This window comes from Aptenodytes patagonicus, chromosome 7 (assembly GCF_965638725.1).
Source record: "Aptenodytes patagonicus chromosome 7, bAptPat1.pri.cur, whole genome shotgun sequence".
In the NCBI taxonomy this organism is placed as follows: domain Eukaryota; kingdom Metazoa; phylum Chordata; class Aves; order Sphenisciformes; family Spheniscidae; genus Aptenodytes; species Aptenodytes patagonicus.
In genome coordinates, this window is record NC_134955.1 from 23,415,123 (window position 1) to 23,438,858 (window position 23,736).

General features: G+C 44.8%; 1 protein-coding gene across 2 annotated transcripts in view; it reads left to right on the plus strand.

Moving 5' to 3' along the window:
- PRR5L (proline rich 5 like) overlaps positions 1–20,313 on the plus strand; it is a 48,548-nt gene extending 28,235 nt beyond the window's left edge. For both annotated transcript variants that reach the window (XM_076344375.1, XM_076344376.1), the window contains 5 exons: positions 2,419–2,476; positions 5,525–5,616; positions 8,992–9,132; positions 10,596–10,722; positions 17,354–20,313. In XM_076344375.1, the coding sequence (XP_076200490.1) occupies positions 2,419–2,476; positions 5,525–5,616; positions 8,992–9,132; positions 10,596–10,722; positions 17,354–17,736 (801 nt within the window). In that variant the 3' untranslated portion in view covers positions 17,737–20,313. The remainder of the gene's footprint in view (positions 1–2,418; positions 2,477–5,524; positions 5,617–8,991; positions 9,133–10,595; positions 10,723–17,353) is intronic.
- Positions 20,314–23,736: the final 3,423 nt, after the last annotated feature.

Consider the following 23,736-nt stretch of genomic DNA (forward strand, 5'->3'; position numbering starts at 1 on the left):
AGTCTTGTCTTGACTTGAGATGAAACTTTTCATGGAAGTTCCCCCAACTACCCATAGCACGTGAGGCACCTGGTGAGCTTGTATGGCTTGTTCTTTCTTCCAGGCCGTTTTTGCTGAAGTCTTGACAAAGATGCCAATGGAAAAATTTCCCTCTGGTATTGGCAGTGGCACCCGGCCCCAAAGGGTCTCAGAGCTCACCTTGCATGAGGTGAGATTCCAAAGCAAAAGGAGTTTCTTGAATTCAGCCCCTGATTTTATTAATTTCAGTATTTTCCTACCTGACAGCTTTTTGAATATAAATTTTCCACCAGGACAATGCATCCAGAGATGTTTCCTTACTGATAGGATGTATGCTGGTCTCTTCAGTCCCTCAGCCTCAACCTACTTGCAAAAGACTTCTGGAGTCTGATTAGATACTATCTAAGGAAAAGTGCTTCCTTTTTTACACATTTCAATGATGTCTGATGCAGGTTTTTCTTTTGTTTTGGAAAGCGAAGTACAAGTACAAGCAGAGAATGTCACAGAGCAACATTTCCTTCTTTTTATTCGCTTCAACAGTACCCTAGTTTAGTATTGCTTCTTGTTGTAGCGAGGATGCAGAGGTATGCTGCTGTCTTTGCTTGGGGTGGCTTACATGGTCACCTGCTTGTGTGTATCATGAACGAGCCAGCCTGGTATATGGTTACAGAGGGCAGGTCTGTCATCCAGAGCAGCAGCGCAAGGGCAGGTGTGTGGTATGGCAGCTCATCAGGGGGCTGTGGTGGTGTCCAGGCAATGGTGTAATGACTGTCCATTGGGAGTGAAAAAAGATGTGCCTTGCTCCTCAGCTGATGGAGGTTGAAAGGTGCAACTTTGACCTGGTTACCCATTAAAAACAAAAGCTGGAGGATGAACATGAGAGAGAGAGAGAGAGAGGTCTCTGAATATTGTGCGCTACCCTGATATTGAATCCTGTTAGAGGGACAGAAGGCTTTATTCTATATCAATATGATCTCTGTGGTAGGACTGAACCTTGTAGGGTACAATAATAGCGTGTTATGTGGTGTCCTGGTTTTGGCTGGGATAGAGTTAATTTTCTTCCTAGTAGCTGGTATAGTGCTGTGTTTTGGATTTAGGATGAGAATAATGTTGATAACACACTGATGTTTTAGTTGTTGCTGAGCAGTGCTTACACTAGTCAAGGACTTCAGCTTCCCATGCTCTACAGACTGAGAAGGCTGGAGGTGCACCAGAAGCTGGGAGGGGGCACAGCCAGGACAGCTGACCCAAACTGGCCAAAGGGCTATTCCATACCATATGATGTCATGCTCAGTATATAAACTGGGGGGAGTTAGCCAGGGGAGGGGTGACTGCTGCTTGGGAACTGGCTGGGCATCGGTCGGCGGGTGGTGGGCAAATTGCATTGTGCATCACTTATTTTGCATGTTCCTTTTATCATTGTTGTTGGGGTTTTTTTTTCCCCCTCCCCCTTCCTTTTCTGTCCTATTGAACTGCCTTTATCTCAACCTGGGAATTTTACTTTTTTTTCCCCGATTCTCTCCCCCATCCCACTGGGGGGTGGGTGGAGTGAGCGAATTGCTGTGTGGTGTTTAGCTGCCTGCCAGGTTAAACCACAACATGTGGTGATAGCAGCTCCTTTCTCTGGGATTCTCAAAGCTTTTCAGAATAACTGATCTCCTAGTGGAGAACAAAAAGGTAGGTGTTGTTTTTGCACCATTCTTATGTTTGGGGAAATGGGAACAGAAAGCTTATCAGATATTTAGATGTCCTGAACTGCAAACAGGCACATCGATATCTTGATCTGTCTGGTCCATGATAGTTAAGTTTATCTAGAAAGACTAGCTCCTGCCGCTTCTTCTGCAGCTTGAGACTGCATACTGAGATGATCCAACTGCTCAGTATACCAAAAAAAAAAGCCTCATAGAAAGAGAATAGGTAGGAATAGAGAAGTAAGGGTTAGGGAGCTGAACTGGCTTACTGTGCAGGCAAGCACTGAGCTAGTGCAAAGGAAGAGAGTGGGATGTTTTGGTAGCATTTGGCCCTTTGATCACCTCCATCCTATTGCTAAGGTATAGCTTAATGTGGCTGCACTCTTATGTTAAGAACCATTTTATTTTCTTGACTCCCTCTCTGTGACCCAGGACAGGTCCTTCCTTCCCATTTCTGGCAAGTGTTTCAACTATCTGCTGTGTCTGTTGTGTTCTCATGTCTGGCTGAACAAGATGGGATTAATGAATGAATGTACAGCACTCACAGTGAGACCAGGTCTGGTGGCGGTGCTGGGAGAAAGTACTACGATATGACTAATCTTTAGATAACTGCATGCAAGTGGATAACATCTGAAAAAAATTTATTCTTCCATGTTTATTTTAAATCTCAGAAAAGGCAAATGCATGTCTCTCTCTTCTCTCTTGGCAGAACCAGCTCCTTGCGAAAGGCTTGCTGTTTATAGAGGAGAAGGTTAAGCTGTGTGAAGGCAAGTATAGTAAGAAACCCATTTTGGAAGGGAGTTGTGCTTTGAGGTTTGGTCAGACAAGATGATTTGCATGTCTGGAAAGTGTACAGCCCTTTCTGGTACTGGCTTAGGGTGTCACACAACCTCTCAGGAGGCAGGTTGCACTGCAGCCCTTGTGAGGCTTAAAGGATGGCACGCTGTTTGAACAGCCACGTAGCTGCAACACTCCCACCAGCCACGTCTTCATCACGAGAGCAGGAACATGGGTCTTGTGTGGCAGTTGAACCTGGGCTCAAAGCATTTCTGGGCTGGACATGGATCCTGTTGCAAAACTGCTAAGAGCTGCATTCTGCCTTTTAGTTCTCAATGTGATTTGCAGCTCAGTGTAAGCACAATTTTGGTTACTGTGTCATGCTTTTGAGAACTGAACTAACAAGCTTTGTGTAAATTTAAAGAAAAAACAGTCACTTGGGTGGGAATGAAATCCTTCATGAAAGAAGTTGCTCACACGTGAAGTTCTGTTCAAACCACTGGGGTACAGATGCTTGCTATCGCAGAGCCTGTGGACGAAGGCCACCGTGGTGCAGCAACTCAGTGTTGGATGTGTGGGGAGTTAGTCACGTTTATTAACAGTTTGCTCAAGCAGAGTGAGCTGTCTAGAGCACGTCTTTATTCAAAACTAGGCTGCTGTTTGATTTGACCCATTTTTGTAGCCTGTAGGGAAGATCCTTGCTAATCACCAACCCACTGTATCTGGGTCATTAAATGCCAATAGACAATTATAATTATGCTTCATTGTTGGTGCTGGATTCCTCCGCACCATTCTTCACCAAGTGACTTCACCCGGCCAGCAGGCTGTAGGTTTTGGACCCTGAAGGAGTTGTGCAGTTGCCAGTCTCCGGCTTGGTGCGTGCTTCTTCGGCACTGGCCTGTAAGGGAGGAAAAAAGGCAGACTCATGCATTTTCCCGAACGTGGGTACCTGCCCTGCTGCTGCCAGCTCTTCAAAACGAGTGCTGTGCAGCTTATCATAGGTTTTGTTTTCTGTATTCATATAAAACTATTCCAATATCTGTTTTAGCATTATGACAATTGAGTTCCAGTCTGTAATAAGCTGAGAGCTGCTCAAGTAGTTTGGGCAAGATTAAGTTTCCCAGGCAGACAGCAAAACCCTCTTCCTATGCCTCATTTTTTTGTCCCTAGTTCGAAGTGACACTGGAGCCACTTTGCCTGTGCAGGCTGGCATCTGCAGGAGATGACTCATGGGCACCTTTCTTTCATAATGTGTAGGCTTGTTGCAGGTCTTGTCACAGCAACAAGAACTTCTTGTACCCGCTTCTCAGTTAGCTCTGTCTTCCTGGAAAGTTTCTACTGTCCCAGTACTCAGAGACGGAATAATGTTCCTGCTGAAGGGCATGGCAATGTTTTACCGTGTCTGTTTTTCAAATCACAGCCTCTTATTTTAATGTGATTTTTCTTTATACAGTCTGTCAGAATCTCTTTCAATGCCTGTAGGATTTATGATTTCTTGAAGAAACAAACCATTCCCCCTTCCCCTTCAGAAGAAGTGATCTATGACATTTCATTCTGGCTCCACACACCAAAGCATTGCAATCCTGGGGAGGAGGCAGAGGAGGGAAAAATTTAAACATTCAGTTAGGCTGTTTCCTGTTGTCTTTTTCACTTACAGTTGGCAGTTTCTGGTAATGGGTAGCTGTTATCGGGGTGTTGGGTAGGTGCTCGTCTGCCTGCAGTTCCAGTTTTGAAGCCAGCGTCGTACCTGACACTCCTGCGGTCGTCGGTGGGCTCTCTGCTTGAAAGGAAGTGTCTGCAGGATTTGGTCCTGCTGTCTCTCTGCTCTCTGACCATGTCCTAAGCAGCACAACCCACGGGCAAGCACAGTGAAAGCCTGTGTGGAAGTCTCCAGATGGGGAAAGCACTTCAGTACACAGTGATAAGGCCCCTTTGAGTTGCAATTTTACATGTGTTCCAGTTCCTCATGTAGGGCCTTTAGTCACTTTGAGGCTAAGCCTTCAAAGCTGTCTTGAGCAGCCATCTTCCATTACTGCTCCTTGACTCTTAACTGCTTGTGAGCTCCAGCTGAGGCTCTGTGGAAGGTATCCTGGAAAATTCTTTTGTCAGAAACTTGAGTTATTAAACCTGGGTCTGTATTTGCACCTGAAATTTCTGGGGAATGTATCTAAAACTTGAAAAAACATTGCAAACCTTTGACCTTTGGGATGGGAAAAATCTCCTAAAAAACTTAGAGGCTTTGGGCCCAAATGCTCTGTAAGTCAAGCCTATGAGCATAATTTAAAATGTCTATTCAAACAATTATGTTCAGTAAAAGCATTTTGTGTTAATAATAGGCTTTTGACCACAGTTGTATTCCTGTTATGGGATGCATGACTTGCATAACTTAGTCTGCCTTCATTTTAAATACACACATTTGGGGATGTTTTTTGTTCGAGTTGGAGTTGTATGAGGGGTGGCCACAAATGGATTTCATTCAGGAACCTTCCCAAGTGCCACGTTTGAGAGGAGCGCCGTGGCTTTGTGGCTCGTCAGGGTCCTGACTGCTATGTCTGTGCTTGGGAGTGGGGGGATGCCAGAGGGGGCTCAGGTCTTGTAAGTGGTCTCCCTGACTCAGTTGCTGCAGAACAGTTGATGTTGGCTGTGACCTTCTGGTTTTCAGATTCAGCTGCTAACGTGCAACCGTGCTCCCACGCTGGTTGAGCATGCTAACTGTGAGCTGTGAGATTACACAATCCTTTGCTGTGGAGTTAAAGCCTCTGGTTGAAGAGGGGCTTCTTTTGTTGGAATTGGTCTCATGTTTTTCACAGAGCTGTCTTCTTTGCAGTAGGTGACAGAACAATTTATGGTCACAGCCTTGTGTCTCTGTCAGTTAAGGCGAAGCGTAGCTGAGTGATGTCCTGTTTTGGACAGAAACTGTGAATGTGAAGGGTGGGTTTGTATCTCTTATTTGGGGAATTAGAGGGTAGTGGGAAAATTCCACTTGATTTTAGCGTCCCTGTCACTAAAGCTCTTGCTCCCAATCTCTGTTTTTGTAGGTGAGGATCGCATTGATGTCCTGTCTGAAATCTGGGATCACTATTTTACAGAGACTCTTCCTACGCTCCAGGCAATATTCTACCCAGTCCAGGTAATCTTAATTATAATTCAGTCTTCAGTCAGGTGAGGCAATGTAACTGCAATGTCTGCTAACGGCACATGGAAACTTTTTTCTTCTGTTCCAGCAGCACTGTTTGGCCAGTAGCTAAACAGGTCTCAAACTTTAAGCTAAATCTGGGAGGAAATATAGTTTGCCCAAGTCAGCATTAACTGTGTAAGAAGGACTGCTAAAGTCTACTGGGCAAGCACAGTGTTTTGGGCTGAATTTATTCCCATCTGTCTACCCTCTGTCTGTGCTTAGCTAAGCTTGAACACTGAAACTATTGGACTATACCTCATCTAGACTGAAGCTCTGGGCCATTTGTATTTATAGTTCTTCCATTTTTAAATACCTGGGACTCTGTTGGTGCAGATGACAACACTGACAACTTGTCTTCAGAGGGACAAATCTCAAGATCAGGAGCAAATGTGTTTAACTCACCCTAACTACTTTTGGAGGGCTTATGTCCCAGTTGTGCCTTTGGAAAATCCTCTGTTGGGTTTTTTGAAGCTTTAATAAGGAGACAAGTAAATCTGTGGGTAGAGGATGAATGAACAACTTCATGTAAGTCCTGTTTACACTGGGTATTCTGAAAGCTGAGTATCCTATCAGAAGTGTTGAGTTGCATCATTTTTTAATGTAGTTTTAGTCAGGGTTTCCATACGAGCAGTCTAGTTACCTCCCCAGCCTATTTTGATATTCTCTTCCATCAGAGGAAAAGAAAAATGTACCTCATGAGGAGACTGACGTTTGTGGACATGCTATCCTTCTCCTCTTGACTTTTGCCTCTTCCACAAGACATGGCTTTCCAGAGCCTTTTAAAATTATTTTTCCCTTGTATTGTTTGAAAGGCAGCAGGTAAAGCTCAAAGGTTGAGCTTTTCCTCTAATCCTTTTCCCTTTTCCTCTAATCCTATTAAAGTTGGCATTTCCTAAAAGAGAAAGGACTTCTGTAAAGACAGACACTAACCTTTCTACTGTGTTTATTTTTATTCTTTCCTTGCTGCAGATGCTTAAAGGTAGGTGTTTGGCAGGTAAAACTGTGCAATCATAATATCCTCCCTTTCTCTCCTTTTGCAACTAATTCTCAGTCAGGGATTGACCTATCTATTTAAGCAGGGGTTTGTCTGCACTGCAGCTATCTGTGCACTGTGGAAACACCTGAGATAACTGTGTGTCATACCCACTGATGCTAATAATTCTGCCACTTATCAGAAAAATCTACTCCCCTGCTATTAAAAGTCTCTAATGAGAAACTGAAGAAAAGTTACTGCACAGTGGGTGCAGCTTTTGGAAGTAACTTGGTGGTAGTGGTGAAAGCGTGACTATGGGATGTTGAGATTCTTTGAAAGCCTAACTTACTGTATTTGTCTTGTCACAATATCTGAGTCACTCAAAAATGTTTCATAGAAGCTGTGAAGTTAGGGGAGTATTGCCGTTTTACTGATGAGGAACTGAAAGGTAACAGCATATTTAAAACTTTGTAGGCACCTAAGTCCTACACAAATATACGGATTTAAACCACCTAAATACATCCAAGAATTTGACTCTGAGTAAGCTGCCCTAGGCTACAACAGAGAGAGTTGCTGGTGCAGCAAGAAATAAGAAATTGCTCTTTTTCCAGGCCAGTGCCCTAATAACAAGAGTGGGCTCTTCCTACAAATAGGGAACGGTATGTACCTATTTATACAGTGTGTTACCACATGTGAAGAGAGCTCATCTAGCAGATCTCTTTCACCAAGTCGCAGTTCTTCATGCGCTACTCTGGTAAATGGGAAAGTCAACTGTTGTTGGTTCCCCATCCTTTGCTGCAAATGTCAACATGATTATTTAGTTGTGCTCTTCTGTGATCCCAGCAACTGCCCATTCAAAATGAAAGTAAGTCAGCCAAATGTGTAAGCATATGTTACCGAAGATAGTAACTAGAAGTAACTTCCTATCTCAGCTAAGTTTAAACCCGAGGCTCATAGCTGTTGCAGAAATATGACCTTTAAGCAGCCAAGTTGGTTAAATTGCTGTACAGAGGGAAACTATGTAAACAGGTCACTGGCTTTTGTATAGTTGCAGCTGTTGATGTAACTACTTGGTGTGGAAAAAGAATAGCAAATCTTGTTTTGTTTGGCACAGCAAAATGTTTGTGTTTTGAAATGGGGTATGAAGTTAACAGGACTAAACTGCATGAGGTAAATAGAAAGTGTGCAGCTGCTGAAATACAGTTCAGAGATATGTACCGGTCTTTTCTACGCCTCCACGTTTCTAAACATGCAGTGATGGTTTAAAACAGCAAAGTGCTTTTATTATGGCCGAGCTGCCCTCTAGACTATTTGCTTTAATTTGTATTTACATATTGATGATGCTGTTAATTATGACATTAAACCCACTATGAATTAATGATTAACTGCTGTTAATTCCTTCCAGCTAAGTATTTGCCATGTTGAGTGTGTTAGAGAGACCATAAAATGGTTCCCAAACAGACCATGGGGCACACATTAATGTGCTGGGAAGAACAAGGGAAACTGTTCAGGCTGCAAAGTGCTGGGCAGGGGTGGGAGGAAAATTTCTGCTGTTAAGCTGCAGTGGGGCAAGAGAAAGTCATGCAGACATTAAGCATAGCAGAGGGAAAGGCGGTAACACCAGAATGCCAAATGGAGTCCAACTGTGTTTAAATATGCTGAGAAATATTACAACATCTTCATCTGTTAAGCCTGCTCACTTGTGGTGTTGATGTTAAAAAGTAACTGGGAGGACACGGAGCACCTTGTGGTGGAAATCAAAGCTGTTGCTTTTTTAAATGATGTTTGGTACAAGCAGTCTCGCCAGCTTTGCTCTAGCCTAAATCCTAAAATCTGTAATGGACTGAATTGTGGATTTTTGTTGTATCAGCAAGGTCTAAAGTGCAGATGTTGAGCAAAAAGAGGATCCAACACAGACCAGAGGTAGGCTTAGTTAAGGAATACTCTGTACCAAGCTCTTTCCCTACCAAACCTTCTCGGGTTTCTCAGCTCTGAGTGGCAAAAGCATGAGCTGCATCCATCCTGGGCTTTGGATGTTTGCGACCAAATTGAATGTCAGTTGGGTTTCATGAATACATAGTCCTTTGGTGAAATACAGGCTCATTTTTGGCTTCGTTCCAAACCTAGTGGCGCCTCTGATGGGGTGTTACTCATTTCAGAATTTGTGTGGGACAGAGACTGAGAGGGAAGTGACCAAAGAGTACCATGAATCCTCCACCTGGGCAGCTGGGGGGTGCTTTTCCACAGCAGCAACGGGCAGAATGGTCCCTTTCTGTCTGTGTGCATACATGTGTTGGTGCGATGCTCACATGTCCCTTTACCAACTCTTGGATTTTGCCTTCTGTGGTTTTTAGGGTCAGGAGTTGACTATCCGTCAGATTGCTCTTCTTGGCTTCAGAGACTTGGTCTTGCTAAAAGTAAAGTTGGAAGAAATTCTTCCTCTGGTCCAGACAAAGCTCCCAGCTTCCATTGTCCAGATGCTGTTAATTCTGCAGGTGGGGAACCTCTGCTCTTCTTCGTCTGACTCCACTTGGGTATCTCAACCTCATTGAACTAATACGAACCCTGGAAAGGAGAGTGGGGAGGGTAGAGAGTGTGACGACGGGGAAGTGATGTGTGCTTGAGCAGTAAATGTAGAAATGAGAGCTGAATTTGAGTGTTGTGAGCTTTCCTGGGAACAGGTAAGGATGTTGCCATGAAAGGGCAGGGTTCTGCTCTTCGGTGTTTGTATTCTTCTTGGTACCTCTCCTCCCTAGCTAGAAACAGTCTCAGGACTCTTTTTTCACATAAATTTTCATCTCCCAGCTTCTCTGAATGCCTCTTCATGCCCTAGTTCTCCCGGTTTCTCAGCTTTGCAATGACAGGGTGAGTCTCCATCACAGCGGATTGTGGAATTTGAATGAGCTGTGGCTGCTGGCTGCCCGACGCCAGCCCCTTGGCTGGCTGGGATGCTGAGCAGTGCCCATGAGAAGAGGAATACCTTTTGGCAGCAGGCAAAATGCTATCCGTCTTCCAAAGGCCTCTCCCAAGAGACCCAGACCTTCTGTGAGGACTATCCTCTTTATCCAGATCTCAAGAGAATATTTTGCAAGCATGCCAAATACAGCCAAGTATACCAGCTGTTCTGTCTTTTTATATCGCCCAGCCTGACAGTCTTGCAAAACACCATATTACAGGTGGCTGTTTGGGTTCCTCTCACTTTTATTTCTTCTCCAATATATCTTGTAATGAGTGGCGGGAAATGAAACTTTCTGAAGTACAATCAAAATTGCAAAGTGGCTAAGCTGGTATTTCTGTATGAGTTCTTGCTGTTCTGATGTTCCCAGTGACCCAGGGTGTAACAGCAGGAGATACTAAAGTGCTAGCTCAATTTCCCTGAAATATTTTAATAAAAGAATCTTGAGGGCAAAGAGTGTCTCAAAGCAATGCATTTGGGAAAGAAAAGCTTTGCAGGAAGTTAAGTCTGTGAATGGTTTCTGAAATTACTGTTAAATTGGTTAGTGTTATCTACCATCTTCACAGCTGTAAGCTGAACTAGAGAGGGTGCTTTTCCTGCAGTCCTGACTAGGAAAAGAGCAGTGCTTTGCCCAAGGTGTGTTAAGGCTTTTCTACAAAGAGATGTTTCCTGGTAGAACTGCCCTGGTATAATTATATCGCTGTAGTTACACTATGTAAATCCTCAGTATGAGCGGACCTTGTACCTTCCTATCCCTTGGTCAGAAAAAAGACAGCTAGCTGCTCAGTGTCCATAGTGTTATGGCTATGACTTGAACAAGGAGGTTGACCTGAGTGGCACCCGAACCTCCATTTGTGCTTATCAGCTGTGCTCCTCAAAATGGTCTACCGATACGGTTGGGATATTCCAGTGGAGAGATATTTGACAGACCCCAGGCTTTACTCAAAAACCTTACTGAAAACTATGTAAGGGTAATGTTGACTTTTAATGTTTGAATTTCAGAGTGTCCATGAGCCTACTGGCCCCAGTGAGGGCTACGTACAGCTGGAAGAACTGGTCAAGCAGGTGGTATCGCCGTACTTGGGTTTGTGTGAGGATCACAGCTTCTCTGGTAGCACCTGCTTGCTTGGTAAGACATGCGCATTGTACAGAAGCCCTTGTTGGGGTACACAGTTGGTTAATGTGAGGCAGCGCACATCTGTGCTAGAAAAGGAGACAGTGCATGACTCCGTGAGAGACAGAAAACAAAAGCTAAAACACCCTCAAGAAGCTCCTGATTAATATGTTTCCGAATGTAGATTTTTGTGACGGGCTTTTTATTTTCCATGCCCAAGTGAACTATTACTGCCCCACCACTGTGCACACACACATATGCAAAGTCTCCCCTCTCTCAGGAGATGGGCTGGATTTTAAAACTCCTTGGTTCATGCCTGACGTACTGCTCTCACCCCAGTGAGAGACTGCACCTGGTCCTTTGCTGCCTGCTGTCTGTCCCTGCTTGCTAGCCCACTTTGGCTGCCTGGATTCCCACGCTCACTGCTGCATCAGCCAGCCTTCGCAAACAGCAAAACTGTTGGATGCTCATCCTGAGGGATTACAGGGGTTTTTTTGCATGGAGTCTTCCTTCCATCTGAGGACTCTGTTTAAAAAAGAAATAATCTGTGTTTAAACTGTGGATAAATGGGTCTAGTTGAGAGAACTGGCATTTCACTTCAGGAAGGGGATGCTTATAGTGGAAAACTTGTCCACACATGATCCAGGAGCTCTGCTTACACGCATGGCCAGCCAGAAGAGATTGGCTAGCTAAGAAATGGGTGCAGTGATACTGATTTGATAGTCAAGAAGATTTAAATAGAACAAGTGAAGAAAGCTCCAGTCTCCCTGTTTTTATAAGCTTTAGCCTTTGCTTTGATGCAAATTGTAGCAAGTTGGAGACACACAACCTGTCTTGTACTACACCTTAGCAGCACAGGGGAAAAGATGGTCTTGCGGTAGAAAGACTTATCAGGACTCAAACGATCTGTGCCTGTAACAAACTCATGGCATCACTTTAGGCCCACTATGGCTCAGGGTTTTTGTTCTTGTGGATTTTGGGCAATTAAATATCTTTTATGCAAGTGAACATGGTTATACAGTTCAGACATTGATTTGCAGACCTGACCCTGAGGCTAAATCTAGACCACATTTCGCTGTAAAAGTTGAGCTTTGACAAATTTGATTGTTTTGCTGTTTATGGACATCTACACGCTGCTGGCATAGTTTGAAAGGTAGCTGCCTGACCTGTACTGAAGTTTCTAGCCATCCTGGATTTCTGCTAGCTGAACAAGGCATTAGTGTCATTAAAAAAAAATTTCACATGAACTGGCCTTGTAAATTTTATGTGCCTTAAAATCATTGTATTTACTTTGATTTTAGCTGTCATTTATTTGTGTGTATTTCCAAGATGGCCTTTTGCCCCTGCTCCACCCTGTGCTGAGCGGGAGGAAAGAACGAACTTGTGTTTGCATTACACGACATTGACAGCAGAGCAGCACTTTTCTGCAGATAACCTTGGTATTTTCAAAGTGCTGCTGTGGTGGTGGTTTCTTTTCCTTAACTCCCACTTCTAATCACACTTCTCTTCCTCTCCCCCTCTTTTTGTTACCTTTTTGCTTTCTCAGAACCAGTTTCTTCTCTCACTGGGCAGCCTGTAATGACGATGAAGCCCAGTTAGGTTCCCTGTAGTAGCTTTTTGGAAATGTAGTGTTGGGCTTTGGGTACGCTTGCATTCTCAACAGATGCTGTGGAGGCCAAACTGCCCTCTGGACTGGAGCCTTCAAGACAAACAAGTGTTGAGAAATGCGACTGAAGGTGTCTGATCACAGCTGTGAATACACATAAGGCTTCAGCCTGCAAGGCTGCTGTATCTTAAACTTGATTTAAAGCGACAGAGGAGCGCAACAGGGATAGGTGTGAAAGCAGACAGGACAGCTCACAGAGAGGATTCGTAGAGGGCAGCGTCCTCACCTGCTCTTCTCTTACCACCCTTCTTGCTTTGCTCATGTAAATTCGCCATAACCTGCATTGTAAGGATGGAGTATGCTGAAGGGACCCAGTTGTCTAAGATACAATGTTTAAACTGGAAACAGGGAAGAAGATAAAACATTCACCCTGTTCCCCCTATGTATTAAACCTAGCATCACTGCTGATTTGAGTTTACTTGCAAAAAATCCCTTAAGAACTCCTCCCAGTTTATGTTCCTGGCCATAATGCACCAAAATAGAAATAAAATTTCTAGTTAAACTATGCATGACAACCCCTTTAAGAGCCTGTCTTTTGTGGCCAAGAAAGTAAAGGGGGAAAAGTAAAGCAATGAATGAATGTTTAGCCTCATTTTAACCTGATTCTCATCATAAAGGATTTTAATTTTGTTGCACAAAAATAATCTGTGGATATTTTTTCCTCAAAAGAGCCAGGTCATCCCTCCCTTGAAGAGAATAAACATTGAGAAATTCCTCACTGTCCATCTCTCTCTTTCACTGCCTGGTCAGTCATATGTAACCCATTTCTACAGTTAACCTGCTCTTAAAAACTTCCACTGAGGGAAGCACCTCAACTCCTCTGTGCAGTTTCTTGCAGCCCTCACACTTGGCATTAGAAAGCATTGCTTAATGTCTTAAGAATGTCTTTGGTACTGTTGTGGGGAGAAAATAAGAGCAGAGACCTATCAGGTCTTAACTGAATTAGCAAATTCAGAAGTCAAAAGCCAGGCCTGTTTCCTTAGTCAAGGTGAAGACTGAGTAGCCTTAGTAGATGGTGACCAAACTGCCTTTCCCCTTCTTGTTACACAACACCTGGCCTCCTGTAACTGCCCAGGCAAGCCTTCCGAGTCCTAGCTCTTACAGCTACAACTTCAGGAAAAACGTTTGCTGTTGGGGGGGAGAATGAAGAATTCTTCTAACTTCTGCCGTTAAGCGCCATCAGCTCTGTCACATGTGCTTCCAACACACGTTTCACTGGAGTCCTACCCATTTTGCTGTGACAGCAGTATACTGGACCATTCCTGTGCTGCTGTGAAGCTGGATAATTCCTGTGGCTACATCAGATAAAATTTGAGCACTTTGTCCTTTAACCTCTTTGGTTTATTTCACACCACCACCACCTTCCTCCTCCCTCCTCTGTCCCAACTTCTATGAAATTTTGTAGTCGGGGATTGACACAGATGAAGGTCTAGGTTATCAAAGGCACTCAGATACTTAAGTTGTTGGGTTTCCAAGTCCGCCAGGGAAGTGCTAGCGTTGTCCTTGTTGGTGGGTAAGACTGCCGTAAGAGGAGTTGGAGGGGAGTTTCGGTAATTTTCAAAACTGGCCTTTTCTGTCAATTGGTTAACTCTTCTGCTGTCTACTACAGTGTTTCACATTCAGCTGTATCTGAAGCACAGTGTCTGTTTGAGCAGCACCCTTATCTTCTCAAAAGATCACGGTGGCAAGAAGAGTATGGTGAAATGCTGCTATTTCTGGGACAGAAAGTAGCAGCATGACTGTAACAGAACAGAAGGAGGAGAAGAGTTAAAGTTCAGTTTCTCCAAACTAAAGTATGCACTGGGGATAAACTGCTATCGATTGCTTGCCTACTTAAAAAACATGCCATGCGAATGCTGACTAAATGTGGGTCTACTTTTAGCATAAATATGCTTACGCTGATAACCAGCTGCGTGGTTTAGGTGAACAGCAGCCGTGCTGCGGCAGCACAAGCCGCAGCACACACTGCCTGTGTGTCCATCCAGATTCCTGGGTGGGTTTGCAACCTCTGCTCAATTCTGGGCTCAGCTCATTGCAGAGTGTCTGGGTTACAGTAGTTACTTCAGTATAGTTAAACTCAGGACCTTTGCTTTATTTTTGCACACAGGAGGCTGTGCAATGCTCCTGTTTCTATGCTGATACAGGTCTGAGGGGAAGAGTGTGGTCTTCTGAATTACTGTCTGTGTTTCCTTCGATACCAGCAGGTTTTTACAATCTCCCCATCCAGGTTCTGATTACATTCAAAAGCTGAATGATGTCAGACTTTGAAACACTGGCACGTGCATCAGCTCTCTGCAGCCTGCTAGTCAGTGAGTGTGTGTACGTACACACCTATGCAAACATGTACACAAGTACATACATCATGTATAAGCCTGTGAAATGATGAATACAGACTGGCTGGATTGCAAACTACCACAGTAGTTGATGTAACGAATGATACTAGTTGACCATTTTACCACAGCAGCCAAGGACATGACAGAGAGGGATCTCAGGATCTCTTTGCCAGTTTACGTGAAGGCAGGGTCGCCAGGCTGGGCAGGAATAATTTTATATTATTTCTTCCTATATTATGCTTGCTCTTAGTGGATTTTAATCTCTCAGGTCATCAGGCTTGGCTCTTTCAGCAGCACTAAAAGTTTATGGACAAAACTGGCACTTTTTTTTCACGGAAATATTTTTACTTATCTATTAAGTGAACATCAGGCCATGGCCATGATTTTTCTTTTTCCTGTGTATCCTGGCTTTTTGGGAAGGGCTGCAAGCTGTCCCTGTTTAAATGAAGCATGTTTTAATTTTCAATGTGTTGTATAGGAACAGAGAAGAACAAAGATTCAGCCCTTGCCTACAAAATCTGCAGCTGTGGAGTCTGGAAAATTGGCAGCATTTTGCACAGCTCAGTTCAGTTTAATCTCCTCAGACCTCTCTAGTTAACGAAGACATCTCTGCATAGCTGAAGCCACTGCAGGATAGAAATAATGTAAATATTAAATCATGGGATGGGGGTAGTGCAATGAACCATTACCTCAAGAGGCTACTGAGCTCTTTCTCCTCTCAGCCCAAGAACTAAACAGCTCTTAAAGGTGTCTGACTTCCTAATGTTGACAGGAGATGGGCACCTAAATGCATTTAAAGATCTCAGCCTGGGTCGGTCATGTTGCAAGTATATAACTGTCCCCACCACTGGCTTCTCTCTTTTGGTATCAGTACTTCACTTTGTTCACAGAAGTCAGAAATGAAGAAGCCCTGATAAGTACTGGTGAAGGTGGAGAAGCAGCTACTGCTAATGACACCAGTGTTATTTCGGTCTTGTCTATGCCAGGGTAACTTTCCAGGCATGGGCAGCAGCAGAATGCTAATGCAGTGCACAGGGTTTGGTGGTGCCAGTGCTGTGCTAGGATGCTCGCCTGCTGCTGCCCTGCCTGCCGCTGCCAATGGAGCTGCAAGGAGGGGCGCAGAGTGGAAGGATGCTTGTGTGGCTCCCACCTTAAATTACTTTTTCCCAATGCCCTCCAACATTACAGCTTGCTGTGGCTTGAGCTGCAGATGACACCTAAAGAGTATATTTAACATAACTAACCTCAAAAATTATTTGCACATAGTCTTAAGCACAAAATGAACTGTTTTTAATGAATGTATTACTGCAGCACTGGGGTGAAGTGTTGTCATAGCTTGGCTGCTGCCAGTGGTGGAGTTTTGGCTGCTCATCCATTCCTTCCTGCAACAATACAGAGTTTGTTTTCTGCTTCCTGATGCAAGCTTCCAAAACTCTTTTATAACCTTCAGTGACGAGTGTTTTGCTTTGCATTTTGTTACTCTCTCTCTTATGCTCTGAAGTCTTGGTGGAAGTATTTTATATGGTTTAAAGGCTTCCGACTTTATGAAATAAGACCCTGCACTTCAAGGAAGTTGGTGAGAAACAGAGAGACAGAGGGATTAGCTTTATCAGCTGCTTCGGGGATAGACCACATGAGGTGTTTAACACCACATGGCAATGCTGCACAGCGGTGAAAGACAGCAGGTGAAAAGTAATACTGTCTGATTCAGCCTGCTAGGGGAGTGAATTACAGCGAGCCAAGGCACAAATTCAGACCCCTGCTTTTCTTAAAGCTTGTAGTGTCAGAATTGAAATGGTGCTTCATGATACTGGGCTGGGGACTGTGCCTTGGGTTTGAGTTTTAAACCAAGCATTTTTCCCCCTTAATGTTTTTGCTGAGCAGATCATAGACCCTGCACCCATCAATTCTGTCACTGCCTTCACCCGTGCTCTGCAAGTACTGCCTTCCTCTTCTGCACCTTTCCCCCTGGGTTGTTGTGGGCTGTTGCTGTGCACTGTTAGGTGTTTTCAGTGTCTAGCCCCAAAACCAGACATGTTTTAAAGTGGATGAAATGTTCTTTTTCTTGCATAATCTTTAAAAAATACGGTGGGATACTGCTAGCAGAACTGCCTTTCCCTAGGCAGCTGGAGAGGCAGTGCAATGTAAGCATCAGGAATTTCATGTTGACACCAGCTAACAGCGTCTCCTGAGAGGAATTTTCCAGAGAAAGGGATGGCAACTCGGGTCCTCTCTGAATGCTTCTTTGGGGACTTGTGCCACTTTAGCATCACTGATTTTAGTGAACCTGCACATGAGAGCTCCTACTCAGTCCTCAACCCCTGGGTAAGCGACGAGACCATCAGAATGCTGAAGAAAGTCCCTTTGCTGCACTTGTTACTTTTTGGCTCACTTCTCTCACAGGCAGCAGCACCGTTGCCTTACAGCAGGATGGGAGGTGTCTCCTTACCAGGGGAGAGGCAGACCTCTTTTCCATACCCCCAGCAGTATGAACTAATGAGCATCTGACTGTTCCCTGGTGGTAATGAGGTGGGACACTCTGTGGCTGCACGCCGAGTCCTCTCTGTTTCCTGAGGCCAGCCTAGGAGTTTGGGCAATGCTTTGTCTGTGCCCTATTGACCATTCCTGCTTCCTTTTTCTCTTCCAGAGAGACGGTACTCCAGATCCCGTCCTAAGACTGGTGTACTGAATTATTCATCTCACGTGGTGACGAGCCGGCAGCCCAGCGAGATGGCCCTGACCCCACTGACAGAGCAGGAGGGTGAGGCTTACCTGGAAAAATGTGGTAGCATCCGTCGCCACACTGTTGCCAATGCTCACTCAGATATTCAGCTCCTGGCAATGGCCTCCATGATGCACACAGGAATGGTGATTGAGGAGTCAGACAGTACCGACAAATGCCTTCTCCTGCAGCCCAGTTTTAGCCACAGGCAGTGCTCCAGTGAGCCCAATATTGCCGATGGGCCAGAGGGAGTCATGGCAGAAGGTAGGCAGGACCCTGCAGAGCTGAACTGCACATCAGTCAGCTAGAAGAAGTCTTGCTGAGGAGAGGAGAACTGTATGCACTAAGCTGGACAAAGTGTTGTGTCGTCCCTGCTGGGAAAAAAGAGAAAAATTCGAGTTTTGCTCATGTAATTGAAATGGCCTTGAGGGATCTTATGCGTCTTTGGGAATGCTCTCTAGTTTTTTTTTTTTTCTTGCCTGCCTGGGATCATTGTTGATGGAGGTACCAGGCTGCTCCCAAATGAGCACTGAGGGCTGCAAAGGTTTCGTTGTTGAACAGCGCAGTCTACCTTCTGTAAGCGTTCTTCCTCTACTAGTCCAAACCCTTTGGCCTCAGGTTTTCTTCTGTTTCTTTGGTATGATACAAATTAGCCTTTTTCTGCTTTTCTCCATCTTTCCTAGCTTTGTGCTCCTTGTATGCTCTTTGTTCCTGCAGCAGAGAGCTCTGTGCTAAATGTTCTCTTTGCTTCTGGTGCTAGGGTGGTGATGGCTGAGGACTGCATTTTTCTCTTTTAGAGCTGAACTCAGGGATGAAACCATTTGCATCCTGCAGAAAAATCTGCTCAGGTGGCTTGTGAGAGAAGGAGATCCTTCACTTTGCCTCCCATGGGCATGGATGAAAAGTCCAAATCCGAACAAATCAGACTTTTTTTTTCTCCAGACCTGAAGAGAACTGAGTATACATGGAGTCCCAGCTGAGTACTTCATATGTACTTTATTTGATTCCAGTCATGTCTTTGGGGGTGGTGTAAATTGGGTGCAGAGGAGGGGTGGGTATGTAAATTGTGGGCAAAATATAGTCCTGAGCATCCTGGCATTTGGCATCAATTTGCTCTCCAAATTTCAGTGGTGGTAGGGCTACAATGAAAGGAGAAATCTAAATGGATTCCTTTCGGAAGGAGTCTGCACTTGTGCAGGAGACTTAAAGGTGCTTTTCAGCACTGGGTCATCATGATTCCAGACCAGGAGATGACAAACAGGATTTCATCCTTGGGCTGGTCTGGTACTTTTAGCACTTGCAGATTTTGTGAGACCAAAGATATAACCAGCAGGGTATAGAAAGGAGTCCTGTCTCGGTGGTGTATTCATGAAGTGCTCCTGACCTCCAGTGGTATCTGACTCAGCGCAGCGTTGCTTTTAAGATAAAGCAAGGGCTCTTTGCAGTCTTTGTTTTTGTTTTTATTTTGAAGATTAGGAGTGGGTCCAGTTTGCAAGTGTCTGTGTCAGGCACTGCAGTCTGCAGTGTCTGCTTTGTAGCATCACTTGGTACTCAAATGCTGCTTCTGTGGGAACAGAACCAATCTGTTCGAGCAGTCCCCTAGGATACTCTGCTGATGTCTTGCTAAGCAGATTTGCAAGTGTAATTACAGGCTTAGAGGTGAACTGAAATGCTGCCTTAAATGTCAAATCCCATTAAAAATATGGATATAACACCACTGCCACTCAAATCTAGTCCCTGTGGTATTGACTGTAAATAAATCTGTCTTGACAAGGAAACAGAAGGTTAGGATGAGCCTTCAGGATGTTTTTTTGCATGCTATGACATTAACTGCAGAATTTGTCCTGCTTCTGTTGGGCATCAAGCATCTTCGCTCCACTGGCTGCACCGAAAGTACAGCTCCGACCTCTCAGGATTTGGCCTTAGTAGCATGTGCAGCAAAAAGAAAGCAGGTTATTATTTGGTAACAAAGCATCAGAAACACCAGTGATGAGCACAAGTCACACTGCTTTTGTAAATGAGGGTGTTGCTTTGTCTCCTGTGGTTTGCAAATGTTGAAAGAGATACTTGAAAGGGCCTGCTTTTTCTTGCAGTCACCTAAGGCACCCTAGCTATTGGCCTTTGTGGAAATGCCAAGTGTTTTGATCACCAGCTGTGCTTACATGTTGAAGAACATGTCCAGCGGAGGCCAGGTAGATGTGGCTTTAAGCAATCTTCCCTTCAGATAGATTCTAGGATAAATTGCCCTTCTATTCATAAAATGGACTGACCAGGCCAACTTATTTGTTGTCATCTGCCCCAGGGTGGTCATGGATTGTGGTGGAGCTTCAGAGTCTCTGTGGTGACAGCCAAACCTAGTAGACCATGCTGGTCTTAACCTTGGTACAGTCCCTCTAGCATGGGGCAGATGACGGCATCCTGCTCAAAAGGAATTTCTTTGGCCCCTTGCAGTGATTTAAAGCCTTCTTTTAGTCACAGCGGGACATGTGGGGAAGCGATCACCCTGCAGCATTTCAGTTCACTCTTATGAATGCTTTTCTTCTTTCTATTTCTCCTCTAACCCATCTGCCTCCTGTAAATACGCAAACCATTTGGATTAGTGAGCAGTGCCCTCTTTAATGGTGAAAATTAGAATGATTTATTTATTTCCTGACATATTCTTGGATCATCTCTAGGGCTAATAAGAATCCAGTTCTGGTTTTAACTTGAATTTCTTTTGTTTTACATGTATGTATAATTTGAATTATTTTGATTTTTGCATCTGTTACTTTGCAAAAATTTGCACCAAGCCACTCTGAGTCATGCACCTCCCCAGTTGTTTTGGGTTTTAGGGAGAATTAAAGCTGGTGGCTTTACTTTGTAAACTGAAGTAAACAAAACTTGTTCTGTAAACCACACTTGAGGGTCTGGTCATGAGCACCACTTTTACAGCCATGTGAGATGCACAAGCCTCTGCAAGCCCATACCTGTTACAGGCAGATTGGGTGAACCTGGAAGTGGTTGGAAAGCTGCGCCCTGTGGCTGCCATGACAGCAGTGCGAGGCTGGCACCGAAGGGCCATGGGGGCAGACCTGGGGGGCAGCGCTGAGTGGCTGCTCTCTGCTGAGGATTCTCTCAGCCTGCAGAGGCTCAGTCCCCTGGAAGTGAAGAGCAAAGACTGTCCCCGAGCCAGAGCTGCGGCATGAGAAACACTTGCATTTTGGATACAGGGTTCTGGTCTGGGGTTATACTTCTTTGCTGCTCACCATGTCACACAGCCGTGACAGGGGCACAGGGCAGGTCTTTTCTACACTCATGGTCATCCATTTGAGAAAACCTCCTGGAAGAGCTGTCAGAATGGAAAGAAGGGATTTCTCTCACCATGTCCCAAAGTCTGTCTGTTACCTTCTAACTGGGTAATTACCTAGACTGAGTCACTTCCCATCACACCGAATTTGTCTTGTCTTTTTACTCTGTCTCCTCTTCTTAAGGTAAGTGATTTATTCTCCGTGTCTGTACAATTCCGTCATAAACTTTCTGAGGGGGCCTCAGCAGAAAGCTATTCTTAGTACAACTGGCCTTTTTCCTGACATCCCTCATAGGCAAGCAACACATTTTTATTGCCAGCAAGCAGAGCTTCTTCAGTTCCCAGCTGGGTGGGCAGCAACCTGGTTAATTTTTTGTTTCTTCTATCTGAAGGAATGCAGTACATCTTGGTTCTGGCACTGGTGGCAGCAGGGGGAGCACTGCAGGGTTTGGGTTGATGCTGAGGTAGGGTATTGCTCTTTCTTTTTAGGTCTGAGTGGCAATGGGTTCCCCTGGAAGGAATGGTCTTTTGATGCTTACAGCCCTGAGTCTACAAGCTGAAAATGCTTGGCTCTTACAGGCAGCCGGTGTGTCCCAGAGAGCAGAAACTGAGTGTCTAGTGAGGGACAAATTGTGGTGTTTGTGGTGTACTTACTTATATGAACTTCTTAATTCTGCTGTAGACCCAGAGTAGCCAGTTTCCCTAACTGGATTCCCTGTTCCTTCCCAACCTGGCTCCTTCCCTGTGCCAGCAGCAGGGCTCCTGGGCCAGGCACACACCTCGTATTGTGTGTGGGGAGGTTCCAGTGAGAGAAAGGGGAGTTGAGCGGTGTAGAAACTCAGCCAAAGTTGATGACACCAACTTGCACCAAGTTAGGGTGCAATTGCAAGTTCTGTGCTAAGAGCTAAAGATGCTGCCTGTGCAGAGGGCTGCAGGCAGGGCCCTGCTGTGACACTCACACTCTCTATGGGTCTTTCTCATACTTGGGAAAGGCTGAAGAAGGGCGACTTTTAAGTATTGGTGCTATACAAGTGAAAGTGAGCTCCTCTCCTCATTCACAACTAAAATTTAGAGGCAGATAAAGATCTATTCAGCTGTGGAAACTGCAGCCAGCAGAAGCGAGTGATTGTGTTTTATCCAGTGATTTTAGTGCAGGAGGCACCTATCCATGCCATGAGGCCGGGGCAGAGACCTGACTCACCGACCCAGAGTCAGGCCCTTTCCATAGCCCTGCAAATCTCCCATGCAGTTTGGTCAGTGGCATGTCTTCAACAGGCTGTGGAGGAGGCTGGGAGAGCACATCCTCCTGTTAGCCTGCCCTTTGTGGTAAACCACCCACTCCTGAAAGAAATGCGCATGTTATATTGAGCCACGAATCGTGCGTCTAAACTCCCGAAAGAGGTGGGGGGGCTGTCTACGCTCCCCAGCTGCCCGCTTCCCCATGCAGGACGGGTCTCTGCAGAGCCAGCACCACTTCCTGCATGGAGCAGCCTGGCGGCGGAGTTCAGGAAAGCGGGTGAGAAAGCAAGATTTACCCTGGCACGGATACCCCACGGTGTCTAGGGAGTTTCCCAGGGGGACGTGACCTGGAAATTCATCCTGCAGTCAGCTTGTTTCTCGCTCACAAATACTCCAGGTCTATAGGAAAGTCACTGCAAATTTTTCTCTTAATTCAAAGTAGGAAGAGCATGGCTAGTATTTGGTATCTCCCTGAGCAAAGAGGAGATAATTAGTCATCCTATTCATTTTTCAAATGTGGAGGGCAGATCTGGCAGCACGACAACAGCTTAAATGCAATTTTGTTACTTATCCACCCATTTGGAGAGTGCTTACTGTCCCCCTTGCTATCCCAACAGCTCCCAGTGAGGGCACTAAGCACTTAACTAAATAAACAAAAGCTTCAAAATAGAAATACCAGCTTTTAAAGCAGGTTAGCAGCAAAGGAACAGCACATTCTCATTAATATGGTGCTCAAAATTGCATGCGGTAGAATAGCTGCCACTTTCCACCTGAGAATTGGCTGCCCTTCATTCATTACTTGCACCTGAAGATACCTTGAGTACCCATGTTAGTTACATCCAACCGTTATTCCCACCTGGGAGAGCAAGTGCTGTATAATTGAGCCAGTTAACGTCTCCCCTATGTGTAAGTTCATCCCTTCCAGGGGACGAATCCTGCCCCAAGCACTTCTCCAGGTCTAGTGAAAGCTGTCCTAAGTACACAAGGAGTGGCAGCTCAGGGTGTATTAGTAGTTTGGGCTGCATTTTTCCAGTCCAAATGATAAAAAGAAATAGCAATTCCAGTGAGGAAATAAGTGAACTGGAAATTGTCATTATTAATCAGTAGTTGCTAGTTGTGTATGGCCAACACACTTTCTGGGCCACAAATAACGGGTGTGCATGTAGGAGACACATCTGTATGGGAGAACGTATGTGAGAGGGCGATGAAGAAGAAATATATGCAGGTAAAGGAAATAGCTGACTAGATTAATCTTTTCCCAGATAATTGGTATAACAGAAGGTGGGGTAGAGGCTTAATTATAGTTGGGTCATCAGACTTTTCAATAAGCAAAAGGAAAGCAAACTCCTTAAAAAAACCCCAAAAATACAATGGCTTGAAGGGTCTCCCCTACCCTAAACTCCCACCATAGTACAGAGCCGCTTTGCAGTAGCTATAAATTGCAGCAATATTTAGGGAGCCGCCATTTGAAGTGTCTGTCATTAGGCTTCAGAGCTAACTCCCACTTATGCCAAGAGCTAGGTCATATTTCTTATGGCATAATTATTATAGACTGTGCAGTAACAACCTCTGTTACATTGGAAAATAGATTGGAGTCACAGAATCATTCTTTCTGATCTAAAAATTTATGAAGACAGCTGCATTGGCTCACAGCCAGGAGTTTTCTGCGGTGCTATCATAATTGGAAATTAGTGGGGTTTTTTTAACCCAAAAGTGTGAGTTCTGTGAGAATTGCTTGGGCTCCTCAAAGAGCAGACAGGCCAGTTATGAGATGCTCAGGGTT